The sequence below is a fragment of the Plasmodium berghei genome (genome assembly GCF_900002375.2).
Source record: "Plasmodium berghei ANKA genome assembly, chromosome: 8".
NCBI lineage: Eukaryota > Apicomplexa > Aconoidasida > Haemosporida > Plasmodiidae > Plasmodium > Plasmodium berghei.
In genome coordinates, this window is record NC_036166.2 from 670,892 (window position 1) to 684,390 (window position 13,499).

At 22.4% G+C, this 13,499-nt stretch overlaps 4 protein-coding genes across 4 annotated transcripts; 2 read left to right on the forward strand and 2 right to left on the reverse strand.

Moving 5' to 3' along the window:
* Positions 1–103: 103 nt before the first annotated feature.
* On the reverse strand, positions 104–2,167 carry PBANKA_0816300 (heptatricopeptide repeat-containing protein, putative; the record flags this gene model as incomplete). The annotated part of the gene is made up of 1 exon (XM_034564327.1): positions 104–2,167. The coding sequence occupies one exon, from the start codon at positions 2,165–2,167 to the stop codon at positions 104–106; it is 2,064 nt and encodes a 687-aa protein (XP_034421135.1).
* Positions 2,168–3,108: 941 nt separating this feature from the next.
* On the reverse strand, positions 3,109–7,008 carry PBANKA_0816400 (ATP-dependent 6-phosphofructokinase, putative; the record flags this gene model as incomplete). Its single annotated transcript, XM_034564328.1, has 1 exon — positions 3,109–7,008. The coding sequence occupies one exon, from the start codon at positions 7,006–7,008 to the stop codon at positions 3,109–3,111; it is 3,900 nt and encodes a 1,299-aa protein (XP_034421136.1).
* Positions 7,009–9,516: 2,508 nt separating this feature from the next.
* Positions 9,517–11,580, forward strand: PBANKA_0816500 (conserved Plasmodium protein, unknown function; the record flags this gene model as incomplete). Its single annotated transcript, XM_034564329.1, has 1 exon — positions 9,517–11,580. One exon carries the CDS (start codon positions 9,517–9,519, stop codon positions 11,578–11,580), a length of 2,064 nt encoding a protein of 687 aa, XP_034421137.1.
* Positions 11,581–12,202: 622 nt separating this feature from the next.
* On the forward strand, positions 12,203–12,907 carry PBANKA_0816600 (conserved Plasmodium protein, unknown function; the record flags this gene model as incomplete). The annotated part of the gene is made up of 1 exon (XM_034564331.1): positions 12,203–12,907. One exon carries the CDS (start codon positions 12,203–12,205, stop codon positions 12,905–12,907), a length of 705 nt encoding a protein of 234 aa, XP_034421138.1.
* Positions 12,908–13,499: the final 592 nt, after the last annotated feature.

Genomic DNA, 13,499 nt, shown 5'->3' on the forward strand with positions numbered 1-13,499 from the left:
TAATGCCATCTTTGAAGGTATTCCACCAAATCGTTTTTTTTTCACCTTTTTTATGGCGATTCAATTTATTTCAATCTTTTCGTATATGCATTAATTTATAAATTCAATCATTATTTTTTGGGGAGCAAATCCAATCTGCATACAGAGCTATCGTTTTGGGGGATAAATAAATGTTTTTTTTTAAAAGTTTATCCTGGACATGCTCATTTAAAAATGCGATGTTATGCTTAAATGTGTGCATTTTGTTTGAAATTATATTCTGACCATGGTCATAATTTTCATTAAATAAATTTATTTTTTTTTGGTTTATATGTATAATATCATACAAGTAGGATCCTAATATATCCGATTTTATATTCAATTCGCTAAAACTATTTATTAAAATTAGCGCATCTTTCATGTCGTAGATAAGAAAATACTTTTCTATATTCATTGAATTAGTCTTGTTTTTACTTTCGATTTTTTTTAGCAATATTTCTTCGCTTTTTTTTAATACTAATTCAATTAAACTATTTTTTTTTTTATATTTTCCAAACACATATGCAGAAAGAGAAAGATGGTGCATATTTGCATTGCTTAATAAATTTTTTAAATAAATTTGAAATAAATTAAATATATCCTCATTATAAATATTTAGTTTAGCATAGTAATACATTATATTACACAAAGTTGATATGTTCATTTTTCGTATGCTCAAAATAATTTTAGAATTTATTTTGTTCATTAAATTTTTATTATCTTTACAATAATTAAAATTATCATTGCTTAACTTTGAAATCCCGCTTAATATAAAACAAAGTTGTTGGTCATCACAAGATAGTATTTTTTTTTCTATTTCTTTAAATATGTTTGAAATATAATCTATATTTTTAATTTTTAATTTCATATATCCATTAATTACCAGTGATAAATGCCGAATTGTTAATAAATTTCGAGTTTTATCTATTTGTTCACAAATTATTTTTAAAAATTCTGTAGACACATGAAAAGGAATTCTACAACATGAATTAATTATCAATGATAAAGATTGTGGATTCATATTTTCAATTTTTTTGCTTATTTCTAATAATAGTATATCAAAAAATTGTTTTAATATTTCTTTATTTTCACTTTTTTCTATTATATTATCATAATGTTTGTCTACTTCATTTTGTGTGTTTGCATTATCATAAAATTCAGGATTGTCTTCTGTACCATTCATCCAATTACTGTGTTCATTTTTCATAAATTTTTTTTCATCAATATTTATATTAATAGATATATGGTTATTTGTATTATTTTCTGATTTCTCATTATTTTCCTCATTTTGCAAAATACTTTTTTTATAATTTTCATCATCGATTTTAAGTTTAATTAAATTTTGATTCATATCATTCGATACTGATATATAGTCATCATGTATAATGTTTGTTATTTTTCCTGTCCTTTTGAAATGAAAAGTTTGTTTTGATAAATAACTTTTATCATTGTTTGATATGAATATTTTGTTTAAGTTTGGATCATTAGGTTTTAAGAAATCTGGAGATGGTTTAATTATTTGAGACAACGAATTTAATAACATTACTAAACCTTGGGATGAACATGTATCTTTATAGTTACCAAAATTTTGTGTAAAATATATTAACAACTTTAAACACATATAACGATATGTTTGATCATTACAATGTTTTGCATATGCATTTAAAATAACAATGATTGGAAAAGAATTATTATCAATTTTAATTTTTAATATACGAGATAATGCAATTTCAAAAAATTGTTTATCAAAATAATTTAAATTATTTAAGGCTTGGCATATGTGTGCAAAAGATAATAAATCGGTTTTATCTATTTCTTTATATTTTATTTTTTCTATAAATTTGTAAATTATTTTTATATCTCTATATCCTACTTTAGAATATGAATAAAGTATTCTTCCTATTTCTTTTGAATTAAAACTATTATAAATTTTATCAGTCCTTTCACTTAATCTTTCCCATGTTATTTTATCAAATGGGCCTTCATTTGAAATCCTTTCAAAAATATTTGTAATTCGACTATGGCCCATCCATGGGATACCTGCCAAGGTATCATAAGAAACATATCTTTTAGTTTCAAAAAAAGATAAATATATATTTTTATTTCTTTTTAGTAATTTTATTAATCTTATGCTATTATATCGTATCATTGTTAAGGAAACTTCGTTCCTCTTTTTTGAGCAAGCAAAGGAGCTATTTTATCATTTCCCAATAACGTGGAAAATAAAGATAAAAAATAAAGATAAAAAATAAAGATAAAAAATAAAGATAAAAAATAAAGATAAAAAATAAAATGAAAAAATAAAATGAAAAAATAAAAAATAATTTAGTAAAGATTGCGTGTTTTGGTTGGCCAACGATGCTAATTATTCAACATGACGTTGCAATTTTGGTTTTTTTTTGCCAAGTTTGACAAAAAAATGGAAAAGTATTTTAAGCACGAATTCTTTCCATTTAAGCATTTAAAGAACACGTAAAAAATGACTAATTTTGAGAATATGAAAAATGACCAATTTTGAGAATATAAAAAATATGTTTGTATGCTGAACATGTGCCTCGACATATCAGTTTTAAAAATATATATTAATATTTTTAACAGTTTGAACGGTTTTCCTCAATAAAATAAAAAAATCAAACCAAATGTATTATATACATGAAGGATAATTATCCAATCTATTCAAGTATTTTAAAATTGTTTAAATTTTAATGCATTTCAATATTTCAACGTTTTAAAGTTTTTACAGTAATCTCTATATTTCCAAAGGAGATGTAATCATCACAAATCAAAGTATCATATAAGGCATGAAATAATAATAATATATACAATAATAATGATGCGAAAGTAATAAAAAATTATGAAAATATTTATTTGAACAATATATAATTATAAATGGAAAATAAATTTCAATATCACATACATATACATAGGGATTATTACTTTATTATAATAATAGTATAAAAAAATATATATTAAAATTTAAAGAAAGTTATGTTTTTTTTATAATGTGTTAAATGAAAAGGAAATATTAATATATTTAATTCAGATAGTAGTATGTAAAGATATAAATTAATTTTTTTTTTTTTTTTTTAATTATTTATCAGTTTTTCTTTGATTTTCCCAATCATAGTAATCCTCAATACTTCCTATAGAAGGCATGTTTTGCATTATGTCATTTGGTTTATATGCTAAAACAAGCATACCAGATAATTGAACAAATACATTTTTTAAATAGTCAGCAGATACACCAAATCGACATGTATCTTTTAATATATTTGCATAACATTCTACATATCTTAACATTTCAAAATATTCAGATTGTTCTTCAAATAATGTCCTACTGTAATAATTAGATGCATTCCCTTCAAATTGTATGGGGCCAGGATTACAAGAACTGTCTTCCATTTGCCATTTTTGTAAAGCAATTTTTAAACTTCTATAGGCTTTTCCATTTAAATCAACAGGTGCACTAGGAATAACTGGGAGGTCCCCTTTAGATGCACTTTTTAATGATTTGCTTCCTTGACCTCTTAATAATATTTTCATAAGTGAAATAAATGGAATTGCAAATAATTTCCAATCATTAACATTACCACATAAACCTCTAATTGATACAATATAACCAGTTAATCCACTTTCTATAACAATTGAAGCTGCATGCCCATATGCATATGCTAATTTACAATCAAATTCGGAAGGTAATGAGGAACGCCCTTGGTAACCAAAAAAATGAGTTAATCCCATAAATACTCCTGAATATTTTCCTTTCGCTTTTCTTTGATGTAATTCTTCTTTAACCATTTGCAATAATAATTGTTCTGTTTCTAACTTTTCAAAACGCATAGATCTTAAATCAACATGTAATAATTCTTTAATTATAAATTGTGGGAATGTCTTAATCAATGCCAAACTCCATGGTGTTAATTTAGATATCCATGGTGATTCTTTTTCAATTTTTTCATTTGATAAATTAACTAAATCATTTCTTGCTTGTATTAATTCTCCTTTTTCAGATGCTTCATTTAATATATCACTTATTTCTGTTAATAATATTTTCATATGTGGTAGATGCATTAATAATGCATCTGGAATTAGAACTGTTCCATAATTTTTTCCTAGTTCTGCTCTAGCACATACTACATCAGCTATATCTTGAACAACTCTCCATAATGTTTTATCAGCTGCTCCATATTCTTCTGATATTATCACCATATTGGGGTGTGTTTGTAATGCACATTCTAACACTTCATGCGATGGAGAGCGCCCCATTAATCGAATAAAATGCCAATACTTTGGCATACTAACAGCATCTGTAAGGACATTACCAATTAAAGATGCATAAACTTTAGTACTACTATCAAAACCAACACATGTTTCAATTAATTCATGAATTAAATTGTTAGAACCCGTTAATGGTATTCCAACAACAGATGTATGAATTTTTTTTTCTAAAAAGTATTCAGCTAATAATGCTGCTTCTGTTATTGTCACATTTGAACCCGGCATTACTAAGCCATTCAACTGTAACTTAGATACTGTTTCACAAACTTTATTTCTATTCTCTTCATCAAATAATGAATGTTCTGGTGAATTTCCTGTTAATTCTAAACCTCCTTGATTTAAATGTTTAGCTATATTTTCATCATTTATTATTACATATTTATTACTTAATAATCCATATAATCCATAAAATGCTATGCACACACCTTTTAATAATTTTAGTCGTCTATACAAGCCACATAATACATTCATAGCACCTGGCGACTGCCTCGATAGAAATACAATTCCTATTTTTATTTCAAAGGATATAGGTGTTGCATATTTATCATGAAATATTTCTTGAATTTGAAACTTATTTTCATAAGACATGTTTGGATAATTTGATAATATTTGTTTTTGAGTATATGGATCATTTGATATATATTGTTTTCCTGCTCTCACTTTTGCTTTTAAATCTGAACATAATTCGGGTAATTCTAATTTATTGTATAAACGTGATGTTTGTAACTCTGACATGCAGCCAAGAGATTTATATCCTGATTGATGTTGTATTTCATTATTTTTATTTTCATTGTTTAAACTTCCAGAAACCACATTATCCTCATTTTTTTCACTACTTCCTTTAGTTGTTGATTTAATAATTATATTTAAATCGTCAGAGTTTTGACATAATAATTCATCTTTTTCAGGTATCTTAACAGTATAACATCTTGAATTGCTTAAATAGCCATTAAATTGTATTGGCCCAGGGGATCTATATAAATCGTATAAAGACCATAATTTTCGAACTTGTGTTAAAACGTTAAATAATGGACTATTTAAATCTACTAAATATTTTTTTACGGCAGGATATTCTTTTCCAAAATTGTCTTTACATACATGCATTATTCTTAAAAATGGAATACCAGCAGGTATCCAATCTTCATATGAATTTTTTAGATTTCGTATTATTGACATATAACCAGTTTTTTTATGATCAATTAATAATGCAGCATTATATCCTAACGAATAACAATAGTTGCAATCAAAATTTGATGGTAATGCACATCTACCTTCATATCCTAAATAATGAGCCATAAAATGTATATTTAAATTAACATTTTTTAATTTAGCTAATTCAGATTCGACTAAATTTATTATTAATCTTTCAGTTGCTACTTTTCCAACTTGTATATAACCAGTTGATTCTCTATCTAATAATAATTGATCCTTAATTATTTGTGGTAAAAAATTCCAAAGATCTTTAGATTCTTTTAACTTAGATGCATCAAATGGTTCAGATGGATTCGATGTTTTTAAAATAACATTTAATTCCTCTATTAATATTTTTATTTCTGGTATAAATTCTATTAACCCTTCTGGTAACAAAATAACACCATAATTTTTATTTAAATCATGTCGTTTTAATATAATATTAACAATATTATTTATAATAGATTTCAATGGTACTTTATCTTTTTCAACTTCTTCACCAATTAACACAATATTTGGTCTTGTTTGTAATGCACATTCTAACACAACATGTGAAGCAGATCGACCCATAACCCTAACAACATGATAAACATTATTTCCTGTTTTTACATCTGTACATAAATTTCCTATTATTTCTGAATAGGTTCTAGTTGCTGTATCAAATCCAAAACTTATTTCAATAGATTCACTTTTTAAATCACCATCAATTGTTTTGGGAACACCTATAACTGAAATAGGAATATTTCTTTCTTTAAGATATTCTGCAATTAATGCTGCATTACTATTTGAACCATCACCTCCTATAATTACTAAACCATTTAATTTTAATTTTAAAACAATATTTTCAATAGCTAGTAAATCATCCTTATTTCGAACTTTACCTCTACCGGACCATAACATATTAAAACCACCTAAATTTCTAAATTTGTTCATTAAATTATCTGTTATTGTTACATAATTTTTACTATATAAACCATCTATACCTCCTAAAAATCCAATAACTTGAGATTCTTCATTATATCTTTTTGCATAATCATAAATACCTGATATAACGTTATGACCACCTGGCGCTGGCCCCCCCGATAATATAATACCAATTTTTAATACATTTCCACCTTTAAATAATTCATTGTTATTTGTTTCTTTTACATTTATCATTGGTAAATTATCTATACTTTTAAAGAATTTTTTAATTTCTTCATAATCTTTTTTATTTATAAATTCATCTCCAAAATCCTCATCTAATATTTGATATTCACTTGCTAAGGCTTTAGGTAAAGTGGGTTTATATTTTATCCTTTCATATTGTAATGGACTTAAATTATCATTTAAGGATGCTGAATGCCCATGTTCTTTTAATTTTTTTATTTTTACATCTTTGTTTTCTACTAAATAAAATCGATTTTTTCCTTCCTTTTCTTCTAAAAAATTTTTAGAAGTTAATTTTTGCATCAAACAATTTAACATTTCTGTGTCTTTACCTTGAATAGGGTTACTTTCTTTCTCTTTATTTTTTTCCATTTTTTTATCTTTTTATAAATGTGTGTATATATATATATATTTTTTTTTCTACTTTTTAATTTCAAATGTTGTAATACTATCTTAACTAATTACTTGAATATATTTTACTTATTTTTAAGATTTATTTGACAGTTTTGTTTTATAACTATTATTTTCGATAAAGCGTCTTCTCTTTTAATAAATGTATATTTTACAATATATTGAAAAATAATGTAAATTGGGGATTTGTTTTTTTATATATTTTTACTCAAAATTAGTACACTTATTTTTTTGAATATGTTCATATATTTTTATTTGTGCACATGTAAAAATATAATTTTGTTTATTAATATAGTAATTGAATTTTCTAAAATGTTACAAATATGTAGTTGTAATTATTTTTTAAAAAAATTATTCTTTACTCGTTAGTATATGTAGATATATCATCCACGTGCTTATCTGCTTGTGTGTTGCAAAGTTTGACTTTTTCTATATTATACGTCTTTAATATATTGAGGATACATGTACATGTTATATAATATATATTGACATACTCAGTTAAAAATAACAAAATATGGATAAATATATAATTATATATGAAAAATAAAAAGTATACTGTAAATGCAAAATTTTTAAGTGCTTAAATATTTCTGCATTTCCATAAAAAAGCAAATGAATTTTATTTTCGGATTATATTATATACATATTTTCATTTAATCATTTATTCAAACATTTTATAAATTACCATTTAATCTAACATTATTTCCTGCATATTCCATATAATTTTTTTGTAAATGTATGTTTTTGCAAATGTATATTTTTGTAAATGTTTATAGAAGATTTATGCAATATATATAACAATAAACTATTTAGCGAAATATATATATATATTTTTAGTGAAATAATAAGGTCTACATATTATAATTATTTTGAACTTAAGTGTTTAAAAAGAAAAATCAGCTTAATTAAAAAGGCTTGTGGTTGGAAACTTAATAAATTTATATTTATACATATATTATATAGTCATAATAACTATACGCAAAAAGGATATTTAAATATCCTTATATAAATCAAAAGAATATGCTAATTCAAGTATGCATGTATGTATATATAACAATATTGATTAAACTATATATATATATATATATATATATATATATTCATACAAATATATTAATTAGAGTTAATTAATCAAGTTATGGGAGAAATGATAAAAAATATGACATGATCATAATTTTCATAATAAAAATAACTAAATGTAAAAGCCAAAGAAAAATGAAAATTGAATGTTTAAATTTAATTTATGCTATCATTGTTGATATATAATTTGATTTTTTTTATTTTAAAAAAACTCATCATATATTATCCATGGAAAAGATAACGTCAAAATAAATATATTTACCAAATATAATAATACTATTTTTAATTTATTTTAATACGCGCCTGCCACTTTTGTGTACTACTACCAGCATACCTTTCTTAGTACTATATATTGTATATATGCATACATTTATAATATATATATATATTATAAAATGTATATGCATAAAGCACTTGGTGCAAAATAAAACAGTTCATGATTGTAGTAAATACTATTTATGCGAAAAGTATATGGGCCCATTCGCGCATTTATGGGGTTTATTTTTTTTTAAGCAACTAGCTAAAATAACATATTATTTACGATTTATTTATTTAGAAAAGTGGCTTATTTTTTTTTTTTTGTCAATATTATATATTGTTATTACTTAGTAATAGATAGCATAGTTAAAGAATAAAATATATTATATATGTATTCCGTACATAGAAATCCATACATTAAATGTATGGGATATTGTTTATAGTTCTTCTAAATAGTTATAAATTTTTTATTTTTTTATTAGTATGTAAAAAAAAGGGAATTATTTGTTTGTAGAAAATGTTATAAAGGATATAAATAAGTACATAAACAAAGTAAAAACGGGAGGATATTTAAATAAACATATTTTTCTATATATATTTATGTGTTTTATTATGAACGTATATACTCCGTATAGTCATAGAGCTAGCCAGGAATATTTAGACTGCTTTATTATTATATGTTTTTCTCCAATTTGAAACAACATAATACAGTTATTATATAGAGATATTTCTTATGGCAATCCATAGGGTCTATTATATTATTTTTTTTATAAAATAAAAAAAACACACATTTTTTTTTTTTTTTTTTTAAATGGCTTTTTATAGCTATTTAGAAAAAAAAGTTGATAAATTTTATTATATTGTAATATGTATTAATACATTTGAAATATTATCAACAAATATATTTATAAGAAAATATAAATAATATCAAACCAAATGGTATATAAAAAATGAATAAATGTATGATGAGGAAATACAAATTTATATGTTTGATTTGTTAAACAGGTAAACAAACTCATATATACACTTTTGTGTATTGTTTGAATTATTTTTTTTTCAAGCATTTGTCTATTACAACTTAAAAGGTTTAATTATAAATACTACTTCGTTGAATATTCATTTGTATTTTAAATGAAAAACGGTAATAAGGAAGTTAAACTAATCTACAGAAAATTAAATGACAATTTTTTTATCATAAATAAGCCTGTCAATTGGGTATTAGGAAAAAGGCGAAAAATAGACGAACAAAAAAATAATGAAAACAGTTATTTTTTAAGTGACTACATCAATAGTTTAAAAAATAGAATAGGAGAAAAAAATGAAATAAGAGGAAATTATAATGAGAGCAAGAATTATGATTATATTAGTAATTTAACAAACTTAAGCATTTCTGAAAAAAACGCATTTTTATACACAAACTCTCCACTATATCTTTATAACAATTTAAATTCAAACTTGTTTTGTAATACAAATAAAATAAAAAATACTTCGAATATATATAACAATATTTTTGTAGAAAAAAATTATATTGAATCTATACTAAAACATGATTCTAGTACACACATATATTATCCGTATAAGCTCCCTATATACATAAGCGGGTTAGTTATATGTTGTAATAATTATTTGATATATAAAAAATTTATTCAAATGATTAATGAAAATAAGTTAATACGAAAGTATCGATGCTTAGTATACAGTCCATTTTCACTTGTTGATACAAAAAATAGTGATGTAGATAGCTTCAAAAAAAATAATACGACATTTTTTTCAGAAGAAAATACACAGTTTATTACTAAAAGTGTGAATGTATCATCAAACCATAAATATGAAGCAAATATAAAGAATCATATAAAATGTGAAAATGTATTCCAAAATATTTCGTCTTTACAAGCACAAAAAGAGGCAAGTATTATTTTTCCTTTTTATAATTTTTTTGATGAAAATATATATTCTACAAAATATCTTTATAATTTAATAGATCTTGAAATAAACAAATTAAAAGACCAAAATAATAATAGTTTAAATTATAATTTAAAGGACAAAAAAAAATCTCAAAATAATGAAAAAATGATGATTGAAAAATATTTTATTTCTACGAATTTAGCTAAAAGTTCACCAATCACAAGCTTAAACCATTTAACTTCTTTTCTTCTAAACAATAATAATACCATTATAAATAATTTTGATAACAACATTCATTTGGAAAATATTTCTGAACAAGTTAATTTAAAAAAAGACGATTTTAGCGAAGGAAGCAAAAGAACATGCTTTCACAAAAATGAATTAAACCCTGAACCCTCAAATAAAACGAACGAAAAGAATGTCGATTATGATGTTGAATTAAAAAACAATTTCATGAAACATATAATAGATGGAGAAATAAATTTTCCCATTTCTTTTTTTTTTAACCCAGGTAATTTATATTTTTTCCAGAAAAAGGTTGGAAAAAATTCTAAACAATTTTCAATGATTTATAGTATAGAAAATTATAAAGATTATTTAAAAAAAAATAAAAATATTATATCATCATTATATGAACAAAAAATGAACAAACAAGATTGTCCAAACAAAAATAGAAATCTATATAATTTTAGTAATATATATATAATCGATTTTATATTATTAGATAATTTAAAGACAGATCTTATTCGTTTTTTTTTTAGCGAAATGAAAACACCAATAATATATGATAACATATTTTATAAAAACTTTTTTAAAATAGATATAACAAATGAAATAATTACACAACATATAGAGAAAGTTATATATAAAAATGTTTATAAAGAAAATTTAAATGATATATTTTACGATAAATATTTCAATAATAGTGAATATACATATAAAAACTTGATGAAAAATGAGGATAAAATAATTAATGAATATATTTACATGGAAACCCCTAATCCTTTTAATTCGTTTACTATTCCATTTGAAAAAAATCCAACTACTAAAACTAGCGAGGAAAATAAAATAAAATTAAATTTAAATAATTATTTTATAAATGAACAAATTAGTGAAAATGATACTGATAAAAATAGACAAAAATATAACAAAAAAGAAGAATCATTTATTTCAAGAAATATTAAAAGCTATAATAATCTTTGTTTAGAATTATATCAATTACAATTTATTGATCCTATCAACAATGATCATATTATTGTTGAAAATTCATTACCCAGTTCTTGGGTATAATTTAATTTATTTCTAAAATGGTGAGAAAAACTTTTTATTTTATCATACCCTGTGTTATTATATTGTTGATTTCACATATTTACTAGTCAACAATAGCATATACCCTTTGTTTATTTGTTTTGTAAACTTATTTCAATTTTTTTTTTTTTTGACGACATTTTACAATCTTTTTAAATCGACTTTTCTGTTTTTTATTATTTGTTTAAATGTTCTTTATTTGTAATTTTGCCGTTTTTTTCATTTAATTATATTTTGGAATTTGTTTTTTAAGTTTGTGATAAATATTAACTAATAATTTTTATTTCCCCTATCTTTGAGGTTTTATTTTTAACGTGCATATTATTTTTTATAAAAAATTATTAGTTAATTTTTCTGGCCTTTTTAATCTTTTAATAGGATTAAAACATGTTGAAAATGCTGAAAATAATGCGAAAATTGCTGAAAAAATAATGCAAAAAAACAATATATGGAATACGTTGTACATTGTAAATTGCCAATTTTAATATAATTGCATAACTGAAAAAAATGTAAATTCATAGAATATATAAAAACAAGAAAAATAAAAGGCATTTTATATATTCATGAAAAAATATATAATATCATAAAAATAGTTTTAAACAAAATGATGAAATTTACAAGAGCAAGAAAAAAGTATAGGATAGAAAACCCATATGACGAAAAACATAAGTTGGAAATTCTTGATGAAAAAAATGATAAAGTACAAAAAATAAAAAAAATTAAAAATAAAGAAGAAAATCATAGCAAAAATAATGAAACACAAATTAATAAGGCAGAACAATTTATGAAAATATATAAACGATATATGGAACAAAATCATGATTTTGAAAAAGTTCAAAAAGAAAATGAATATATAAAAGAAACAAAAGATAAGACAGTCAGGAGAAAAAAAATTAAAAAACTTAATATAAAACTTAGAAAAAATAATTTAATTGAAAAAATAATAAAAAATAAAGCATTTATGGTAGCTAAAGAACGAATATCAATTAGACCAAAAGAAAAAGAAAAAACAAAAAAAAATAATACAAACAATTATAATAAAACACCATCAACAACATTTAATGAAAATAGTAAAAAAATACAAAAACTTATTATAAAATCAAATAATGATATAAAAACAAATAATATAGCACAAAAAAATAATACCCAAACAACCAATAATAATAAAAGTAAAAAAAATCGAATTGAAATAATAAACAAATATGACGAAATAATGAACTCAAATAAGTTTTTGCAAAATCCTCTTGAATTTGCAAAGAATGCTTTAGACCAAAAAAAGAAACCAAACACTTTATCAAAGCAATCTTAGTATTTTTTACAAACATCAAATTGCAAAAAAAAAAATATTATGTTAAAATTCATATATCATGAATGTAAAGGTAAAGCTATAAATTAAGAACAATTCTTACTAATTTTAAACAAGTGTAACGACCTTTAACTTTATAATACTAATATATTTGTGATGATACACACATGTGTTAATGCAAGGGTTATATATGTGTGTGCATACACATAAAAGTATATATATATATATATATATATATATATATATATATTCAATAAATTATTATGCATATTTTCAAATGCATATATTAAACCCTCATAGTTGAATATTACTATGACTTATTTTTCTAACGGTTGAAGTTTATTTTCGTTGGTATATTTTTAATTATTTTTATATTTAATCCTTGAAAATTTAAATAAATTAAAATTTTTTTTTAAATTTCGATATTTTTTTGTTTTATTATACTTTGTTACATACATAGATATTAACTATGAATATACTTTTTTTAATATAAGTTAATAATTTATTGTTACAAAAAAATGAGTACACACTTTGTATATATCTATATAAAGACAAGCATTTTATTGTGGGTTTAATATACAAGTATGGTTCCAAA